Consider the following 10,923-nt stretch of genomic DNA (forward strand, 5'->3'; position numbering starts at 1 on the left):
GCATCGCTTGAAGCGTGAACGTGAAGTGAAGACAGCGCTAGAAACTTAGGAAGATGTGTACTTAGAAAAGTACTGCCTCGGTGGTGTAGTGGTCAAGGCGCTCGCCTGGTAAACAGGAGGGCGTGGGTTCAATCCCAGCCGAGTTATTATTATTACTTGTGTAGTGTGTACCTACTTGTAGACAGACAATGTTGGAAATTACCTACCACTGCTAGGTTAAGTTAGGTACCTACATAATGGACATTACCTCATACCTAGGTAAACATGACTTATTTTAGGTTATCATTACCCTGGAACACCCTTCACATTATTTCAAGGCACATTCTTTGACATTCATAGGTCCCCACCGGGATTCAAACAGTGCTCCTAACAATTTGCCAGGGACAAGTAGGTACTCACCTAGGGGGACTATGTACAGTTATGTAGTCCCTGGTTTGAAAATTAACGTAGGTAGGTCTCTAAAACAGGTTAGGCCCCCTACATATGTAGATGTTTTAGGTAGATATGCACCTATGTGGTGGGCACGTAAATAACGCCCACAAAATGTACATATTACTTTCCTAGCAACGTGCTCAACAACCGCGTACAACTTCTGTACAGCACATTGCATACACACACAATACTACCAGGCGCCACGGAGGAATCTTATTTTTACTGTTTTTAGTCAACAATAATAATAAAAAAACACACACACACAAACTCTGGGCCCTTGGTACATTGTTTCTCGTTTCGCCAAGTTAATCAAATTTTCTGGGGGGAAGAAAAAAAACTCGAGAACAAGTCATAAAATTGTTCCAGTGCCATAAATTCCTGGCTGCCCCCATCCTCAAGGTTACAAGAGAGGAGGCAATGAAATATTCATGTAAGAAAATGCGGGAGACTAGGAAGAAAGGGGGGGAGGAAGAAGAGAAGGAGAAAAGGGGAGGGAGGAGAAGGAGCAGGGAGGAAAGAACAAAAACAAAATGAAGAAAGAAACAAACAAACTTTTGACGTCTGGCGAATAATTTAGGGGAGGGAGGAGAAGGAGCAGGGAGGAAAGAACAAAAACAAAATGAAGAAAGAAAGAAACAAACTTTTGACGTCTGGCGAATAATTTAGTTTTCTGCCGGCCAAACTACATTGCCTTATAGCCTGGTATCAGTCTAACATACCTTAGGTACCTATATCCAAGTACTTAAAGAATAGATATAGTAGACATGAATACAAGGTAAAATACATTGAAGATGCACCAAGTCCAAAGGGGGGAGGGAGGAGAAGGAGCAGGGAGGAAAGAACAAAAACAAAATGAAGAAAGAAACAAACAAACTTTTGACGTCTGGCGAATAATTTAGTTTTCTGCCGGCCAAACTACATTGCCTTATAGCCTGGTATCAGTCTAACATACCTACATAGATAGAAGCATCTACGGTGCTTGCACAAGACGGACTCGCAAAATCTCGTCAGAGGAAAGTCCCTCGAAGACTCCCCGAATGTAAATAAAATGATTCCCCGGTGAGAACCGGGTGTAAGAGATTTGCTGCAGGAGGATAAAATTTGAAATAAATAAACAAAGCCATAAAAGAAGGAAAAATATTCTCATTTCTGATGTTCATAAATCTGTATTTCCAATGAGGGCGCAAACGTTGGCAAACAGGTCCAGGATTCGCATAGCATTCGAGAATGCGAATTGAAGGATATTGGTTTATAAACTATGCGTGGCGCAAGTGAGTAATAAACATTATCCCTTCAGGATAAAATCCGGTTCAAGCGGGAATCGAACCCGCGGCCTAGCGCTAAGAAGGCAGACGCCCTACCAACCTTGCTAGCATTCGAATTGAAGGATATTGGTTTATAAACTATGCGTGGCGCAAGTGAGTAATAAACATTATCCCTTCAGGATAAAATCCGGTTCAAGCGGGGCAAACAGGTCCAGGATTCGCATAGCATTCGAATTGAAGGATATTGGTTTATAAACTATGCGTGGCGCATGTGAGTAATAAACATTATCCTTTCAGGATAAAATCCGGTTCAAGCGGGAATCGAACCCGCGGCCTAGCGCTAAGAAGGCAGACGCCCTACCAACCTTGCTAACTAGAGGCTGGCAAACTTAGAGCTCATTGAAAACAAAGTCAGTACAGTAGGTCAGTACCCAGTACCTAAGCTCCAAGCTATGAGTTGTTCTAATCTAAAGTATTGTTTTTTTACCACCATACATTTTCCACAATTGAGTTTTTGCCTAATCAGCAGCACTGTTATTACACCCCTCCTCCTTGTGACTTCAGCCTATTAGTTTCTTTGTGGCTTTCCAAACTGCGCCACTGATTTTATTCGAAAGTATAAATAGGAAATCAAAAGCGAAAGTAATAAGAAAAGGTGCTTTCTTGTTTTGTTTCCTATGTAGGAAATTGGAAAAAACAATTCCTCTCCCTTTGGAAATACTTTTCCTTTCTTGTCTGCATTCCTTGTGATTTTACGTACATTCTTGAAAATGCGAACAAAGTGTAGGCTGTGTAGGTGTGTGTTGAAATCTATACGTGATGTACGTAACAAGAAGAAAGGATGCACCTCCCTACTCCTACTCATTAAAGAAGTTATTTTTTACTCATTAATGCTCAATGCTCATACTCGTACACTGTCTAGTCTTCATCTATTAGAACAAGTACAATATGAGTAATAATTATTACCTACAGACCTACACCTACGCATAATTGAATGATTTTATTCAAGGAGGCTCTAAAAGACATCAGCTCTGAAGCTTTCGATTTTCATTGAAAAGTATTGGGAAGATTTTCCTCTCCCTTTGGAAATACTTTTCCTTTCTTGTCTGCATTCCTTGTGATTTTACGTACATTCTTGAAAATGCGAACAAAGTGTAGGCTGTGTAGGTGTGTGTTGAAATCTATACGTGGTGTACGTAACAAGAAGAAAGGATGCACCTCCCTACTCCTACTCATTAAAGAAGTTATTTTTTACTCATTAATGCTCAATGCTCATACTCGTACACTGTCTAGTCTTCATAATTGAATGATTTTATTCAAGGAGGCTCTAAAAGACATCAGCTCTGAAGCTTTCGATTTTCATTGAAAAGAATTGAATGATTTTATTCAAGGAGGCTCTAAAAGACATCAGCTCTGAAGCTTTCGATTTTCATTGAAAAGTATTGGGAAGATTTTACCAAAACTCGTGCATTTTTTGTGAAAAATTGAGATCTCAACATATTTCTTTTTGCGCCTGATCTTCAGCATTCTGCATTAGAAAAGCCCTTTCACGCCAAAAGGATCAAACCAGGCATAGACCCCTTTTGGCAGCCTTCATTTACTGTTAATTGTATAACGTCCAAAATTTTAAAAAGACTGATTAACATTAAGTAGGTATTTGACCCACTCAGTTTTGAACCCAAAGGCTTCCTTTGTAATTCAAGTATTAGGTAGGGGCCCTCTTGAATCCTTTAATCGTTCTTAAAGAGGTTCACTTTAGGGGATCCAGTCCATAGATGCACGCAAACAAGCTTACACAGCATTGAAAAAAAAGTTGACCAAACTTTAAACTTTAAGGTGAAGCGAGGCAAGAGGTCAAATTAGGAGATAAAACGATTTCCCTTTTTATCAGCATTTTGTGCTTCCTCTAAAATTGTGAGTTGTGAAATGGATGAAGCTTTGTGACACTGATAAGTTGTTAACCATTGAAATTTGAAATAATATTTATCACTGCTGTGTTTTTATGAAGAACTGCTAAAGGCTTCATGAAGACTTTAGCTTTAGCAGTTATACAGTGACCTTAAATCTTTATCCCTATGGTCTCTCATAAATAAAGTTTCTAATTAGGTATTTATTTATTTTATTTTCTATCAATTGTGACTTTGGTCAGTCACTTCTGGGATTAGAGAGACATTGAAGTTGAATCAGGTTACTTTCTATCAATTGTGACTTTAGTCAGTCACTTCTGGGATTAGAGAGACATTGAAGTTGAATCAGGTAGTTTGTATTGGTTTCATATTTTGTCTTTGCTTCTTTCACATTTATGCGATTGGTTGTGTCCTCCTTGGTGAATTTTTCTCCTGGTATGTTAACAATAGGTATTCCAACCAAAATCCATTCTTTACTTCTTTCACATTTATGCGATTGGTTGTGTCCTCCTTGGTGAATTTTTCTCCTGGTATGTTAACAATAGGTAGGTATTCCAAAATCCAATTGAAGAAGGTAGGTTACTAGGTACATAAAGGCAAAGCTATAACTATTTATATACCTACCTGTGTTGCGGTGCACGGTGGTTGAAATTCAATGGCTATCACACTATCAACCTTTTGATGAATTGGAGTAAGCGTTCACGTGTGCTTTACCATGTTCTCCTGTCGAAAGGGTCCGCACCTTTATAAAGGGCGCGTGTAACCACAAAGTTCCAGAATAGTTTATGATTACTGCAGATAACAGATAACGTGGTAACAATAGAGATTAGGTACAAACCTACTAATTGCCTATTTACATATAAATATAGCTACTTATTAAATTATATTAATTATCTATACACGTGCTCTAGTATTAATTTCGCATTGAATTGTTTAATTTTAATCTCGGCGTGGGGTGTCTACGAACTTTGTTCACAGAATTTCTCGTAAATAAAGTATTATCTCTACGCACTTTTATTAACCTTGAAATATTTCTCTACCAAAACAAATAAAATTGTGTAAATTAAATTTTAATGGAGATGCCAAAAATCCAAATCTAAAAAAAAGGTAAATAAAAAAAAATAAATAAATAAAAAAACACCTGTAGGGATAGGAAAAGTCTACTATCTACTGTAAACTAACTACATATTTCTTTTAGGCACTGTAAACCATAAATTAACAAGAACACTGCCCCATGATCGTTAAAATTCCAGATCCCAACATCATTAAACCTCCACCCAGAGAGGTCAAGGAGCATCCCAACAGATATCTGCAACGATCTCACAACACCACCTGGTCAGAACAACTCAAACACGACTTGCTGAAGAACTATGACCGATATCTCAGACCAGACCAAGAACTGGGAGTCACACATGTCAATCTGAGTATGGTGTTCAAAAACATTGACTTGGTAAGTGTCAATGCTCACCTAATAAGTATTAAAAAGACATATTAACAAAAACAGAATGAGCTCTTGAAAAGTGTGCCGCAGTGACAACAACTTTGAGAAGCACTGGTTTATGATTTACCTACTTGTAGGAGCTGTATTCCAAATTTTGAAACAGTCCCTTCTCAAGTGATTCTAGTGTGCTGTACACAGATAACGTAGGTAGGGACCGAAATTAGAAAACTTAAGAAACTCATCATGAAATTTGTTTTGTTCTACTTTGCAGAATTACGTCACAGCCAAGCTAAGCATCAACAGTTGGATGTCTATGGTAAGAAACCTAAACTTGAACATAACTTCAACATTGTTAAAGTAGGTGATATAGCGTAAAATAACAGAGTTTCTACGAGTAAGTATAGGTACCTATATAATACGTATATGTACAGTTAGAGATCTACCATCTACTTTGCTCTTTTGCCAGCTCAAAAGTTTTATGTTTTTCCGAAACAAAAACTCTTTCTGGATGGTTAGTTTACCCAGCTACTAAGTACCTACTCGGGCAGTAAAAATTTTGTACATGAAATCAGTGAATTTTGTTAGTAAAGTGCATCCTCAATCACTTACTTAGTAGGTACTCGTACCTAGTGTACCCATGTTCATTTTATGTAATATCCTTTATTCTTTCCGAATCCTCTTCTTCCTTCGCATCCTCCTTGCTCCTCTTTGCAAATAAAGTTCTCTATTTCAATACAAATTCCGAACCTCATTTTTCCAGGAAGCTGAGATTGCCCAGGATGATTCCCTGTGGGAAATCACCCAAGTGACGCAGAAGAAGGATGTCGAATATTTCACCTGCTGTCCGGAACCCTATGTCATTTTGACCTACACCATTCACTTCCGACTCAGATCACCGGCTTATGGATCTCTCATCTTCGTACCCACATTTGGTAAGTCAGCGTAGTTTCCTTATCTTAAATAATTATAAGAGCCCGAATAGTAGTCAAAAGATTCTTGGCATAATCTTTAGCACATTTTGACGATTTCTGAGGTAACAATGTAGTTATAGTTCTTAGATCTTAAATAATTATAACCAGAGCCCGAATAGTAGTCAAAAGATTCTTGGCATAATCTTTAGCATATTTTGACGATTTCTGGAGGAACAATGTAGTTCTTATTGTCTCGGCATCAAAGAGAAGAAGGAAAGGATAGGAGAAAGTCCGAGAACGAACCTTATCTGTAAGTAGATATAGGAAAAAGTTCGCCCCGGGTGGCTTATTGTCTCGACATCAAAGAGAAGAAGGAAAGGATAGGAGAAAGTCCGAGAACGAACCTTATCTGTAAGTAGATATAGGAAAAAGTTCGCCCCGGGTGGGAATCCTAGCTTTTACAAGGCAGATGCGCAACCCTGCAAGCTAACTAGGATCGTAACAACCTATCTAATCCAATTAATATACTTACTGTTAAGATTCATCAAACTTTAAAATGGGTATACCTACCCTACCACCTGTATTATAATCTTGAGTTTCATGTTTCCATTGACGAGAAGCAATAAATTCATCGTTATCATTAACAGTTTATTGACACGGATAAAGTGTACCTATTAATAACTTTATCGTTGTCTGAGGAGTAATAGGTACACCCTTGAAATGTGAAACCTACAGAAGCTACTTGTTTCTTCTGATTTTGTTAGATAAAAGGAGTATGCGTCAAATTTTAAAATATCTTTCACAAAAGTTATTTTTCACGAGTTTCAACTTTATCAACAATAAGTTTCCCGAGTGTGTCATTGTGTACTCGTATCTTATCATCTTATTTCCCCTTGAACTTTCACTCATATTTTTCTCATTTTCATTTCCAATGCTCACTCTATCCCACGCGTCCTCCAATTTCAATGTAAAGTGTAAAGCCTACATCAATGGAACATGTCGCTGGTACAAAATGTTCATAATGAGCTTGTGAAACATTCCCACCCCCGTATTACTGATTCCTAATGAAATTCTCGCTCCCCATTAAAGTTATTTTGATTTCATTCAAAAATTTTCAATTTTCCAACGGTAAATTGAGGGTTGTTTTTCAATATATATCAATTTTGCGAAGAATTTGATAATATTTTCCGATAATTCGATTTCTTTTTCATGCATGAGGGTAACAATGTACCTATAGTTCTTATTGTCTCGACATCAAAGAGAAGAAGGAAAGGATAGGAGAAAGTCCGAGAACGAACCTTATCTGTAAGTAGATATAGGAAAAAGTTCGCCCCGGGTGGGAATCCTAGCTTTTACAAGGCAGATGCGCATGCGCAACCCTGCAAGCTAACTAGGATCATAACAACCTATCTAATCCAATTTGTAATATGTATACTGTTGAGATTCATCAAACTTTAAAATGAATATACCTACCACCTGTATTAAAATCTTGAGTTTCATGTTTCCATTGACGAGAAGCAATAAATTCATCGTTAACGTTAACAGTTTATTGACACGGATAAAGTGTACCTATTAATAACTTTATCGTTGTCTGAGGAGTAATAGGTACCTACACCCTTGAAATGTGAAACCTACAGAAGCTACTTGTTTCTTCTGATTTTGTTAGATAAAAGGAGTATGCGTCAAAGTTTAAAATATCTTTCACAAAAGTTATTTTTCACGAGTTTCAACTTTATTATCAACAATAAGTTTCCCGAGTGTGTCATTGTGTACTCGATTAGATAAAAGGAGTATGCGTCAAATTTTAAAATATCTTTCACAAAAGTTATTTTTCACGAGTTTCAACTTTATTATCAACAATAAGTTTCCCGAGTGTGTCATTGTGTACTCGTATCTTATCATCTTATTTCCCCTTAAACTTTCACTCATATTTTTCTCATTTTCATTGCCAATGCTCACTCTATCCCACGCGTCCTCCAATTTCAATGTAAAGTGTAAAGCCTGTGACTTCACGTGACGTGACGTAATGATAGTGTGTTTCTACCTGAAGAGAGAGACCGAGACTGATAGAAAGAAGGATGAGCTGAAAGAAATAATGGAGTTTTCGAAGCGCATACAGCGATTTCCAAAATTTGATAGGTCCTTGTATACTTTTAGTTTAGCCACTTCCTACATCAATGGAACATGTCGCTGGTACAAAATGTTCATAATGAGCTTGTGAAACATTTCCACCCCCGTATACTGATTCCTAATCCTAATGAAATTCTCGCTCCCCATTAAAGTTATTTTGATTTCATTCAAAAATTTTCAATTTTCCAACGGTAAATTGAGGGTTGTTTTTCAATATATATCAATTTTGCGAAGAATTTGATAATATTTTCCGATAATTCGATTTCTTTTTCATGCATGAAAATTTCGTTTTATAAACATGTAAATCATGAGGGAGGATGGGGTTTTTAGAAACTCCTCTTCCATGGAAAGCTCAATATAGGTAGCTATGAACCCACATTATTACATTTTAAAGGTATGTGCCTACCTCGTTCTTTTAGTACAAAAATAGCATAGAAAACAATACTTTGCTATAGGAATGAACCCACATTATTACATTTTAAAGGTATGTGCCTACCTCGTTCTTTTAGTACAAAAATAGCATAGAAAACAATACTTTGCTATAGATTGCCAGAATACATAGATAGTATAGATATACCTATATGAGTACTTTGTAATTCGTATACTTCCATTCTACCATTATAGCTCTATGCTACTGATTGCCAGAATACATAGATAGTATAGATATACCTCATATACCTATATGAGTACTTTGTAATGCGTATACTTCCATTCTACCATTATAGCTGGATAGCAAGATTAAACCATTTTACAATCAAGATTAAACCGTTTCACAAACAGAACTATTCATTAGAAGTATTGTAAAATCAAAAGCTCAAGAATATCAATTTCCAGGTCAAAAGCTAAACGAATGAAAAGTTTTGTTATAAATTGAGGGTTGTTTTTCAATAGATATCAATTTTGCGAAGAATTTGATAATATTTTCCGATAATTCGATTTCTTTTTCATGCATGAAAATTTCGTTTTATAAACATGTAAATCATGAGGGAGGATGGGGTTTTTAGAAACTCCTCTTCCATGGAAAGCTCAATATAGGTAGCTATAAACCCACATTATTACATTTTAAAGGTATGTGCCTACCTCGTTCTTTTAGTACGAAAATAGCATAGAAAACAATACTTTTCTATGCTATAGATTGCCAGAATACATAGATAGTATAGATATACCTATATGAGTACTTTGTAATTCGTATACTTCCATTCTACCATTATAGCTGGATAGCAAGATTAAACCATTTTAAATCAAGATTAAACCGTTTCACAAACAGAACTATTCTTAGCCACTTACAAACGTGTTTTTATTTCGCTTGTCCATTTTATGTCAGATAAAACTAGACAAATTATTTATTTAATCTAAATTCTACCAATAGGTGTGCCGTGTGTGCTATTTGAGTTAAGTAGTGTATGTGTATGACACCTACAACTTAATTCTTATTTAATGATAATACCGGCAACTCTTACTGTTATTCTATTAAGTAGGTAAGTACATTGTTTCATTATTCATGTTGTCTATTTTATAAGAAATTGTATTCGATGTTAATTTTCAATACCAAAGCTTGGCGGTCTGGTCGGTTGTACTGATCGGATCGGTTTGCGCGGGGGTCGGGCCTGAGGCGGGTTTGGATCGGGCCGGGGCGGTGGCGATGTTAATTTTCAATACCAAAAGTGCAAGGAACGCACCAGTTTCACACATCTTCCCCTATTAGAAATTCGCAATCTAATCAAATCTATTTGAAGATTTATGATTATGAAGTACGGATTATAAAACGGGAACATATTTGATCTTCCCCTATTAGAAATTCGCAATCTAATCAAATCTATTTGAAGATTTATGATTATGAAGTACGGATTATAAAACGGGAACATATTTTATTTTTTATCAAATTTATTCCTCATGGTGTATTAAACAAAATATTAAACATAATAGTGAAATTTGTTCTGATAAGGAAGATAAACATGGGAAAGCTTTAGGTATATATATAACCAACCTGCATGTCTATCATAAAACTCTAATCATAACAAATCCACAACATAAACTATAGCTCTGTCTAGGAACTACAGGAGTATAAGCCATTTTTTCCCCCATATTGCTCAGACGGGATTTGTTATTAATAGAACATGCATGAGGGTGAAAAGAAATTTCCATCAAGTCACCAAGTCCGTATTTTCCTAGCTAAATCTTCGACTGTGCTGTCCAACTTATAAAAATTGAATTTATAACCTAAAAGAGGATACCTACCTATAATTATGTATTTTTCAAAGGTCTCGAGACTCTCGAGTTCTAACTAAAATTACTTATCGCGATTGCTTAAAAGCAGTTGAAATGATTGTTTAGAAGTAATTCAATTAGGACTAATTAGCAATCACGTTCGAAAGACAACACAAATTTAAAGGTACGCATCATCATCATAAGAAATTCATAGTCCCTGGGGAAAGATAAAGTCTTGCGACTTGGCCAAATTCAATTCGCAATGTTTTACCTTTTTTTTCTTCCTTGCTTTTAATTTTTAATTTACTTTTTTTTCGCTCACCGGTTTTTTCATTCTCCATTGTGTGTTTATCAATGTTTATTACAAATTGTAGAAGGTTGGCGATTTAGAAATTAGCTGCTGTGTGAACAGTAGACTCAACATCTTTGAGGCTAAAGTTTCCCCTCCTTTTCATTTGTTGTTTTTCACTCATTGTAACTCTACTGAGAAAATTATCTCCTCAAATACATTATATACAATAGATAGTTCTCTCTTTCCCTTCCCTTGTGTCTGTCTCTCGCTTTGTATTTATTTCTTCAGATTCCCTTTCCTCATTTGTCTTTCCGGTCTAAAACCAAGACGAGGGGAA

At 36.3% G+C, this 10,923-nt stretch overlaps 1 protein-coding gene across 1 annotated transcript; it reads left to right on the top strand.

The window, feature by feature from the left end:
* The first annotated feature begins 4,780 nt into the window (after positions 1 to 4,780).
* LOC103521024 lies at positions 4,781 to 5,444 on the top strand. The gene is made up of 2 exons (XM_017448683.2): positions 4,781 to 5,054; positions 5,317 to 5,444. The coding sequence occupies exons 1-2, from the start codon at positions 4,839 to 4,841 to the stop codon at positions 5,404 to 5,406; spliced, it is 306 nt and encodes a 101-aa protein (XP_017304172.1). The 5' UTR covers positions 4,781 to 4,838; the 3' UTR covers positions 5,407 to 5,444.
* The last annotated feature ends 5,479 nt before the right edge of the window (positions 5,445 to 10,923 follow it).

The sequence above is a fragment of the Diaphorina citri genome, unplaced genomic scaffold, assembly GCF_000475195.1.
Source record: "Diaphorina citri unplaced genomic scaffold, Diaci psyllid genome assembly version 1.1 scaffold4410, whole genome shotgun sequence".
Lineage (NCBI taxonomy): Eukaryota > Metazoa > Arthropoda > Insecta > Hemiptera > Psyllidae > Diaphorina > Diaphorina citri.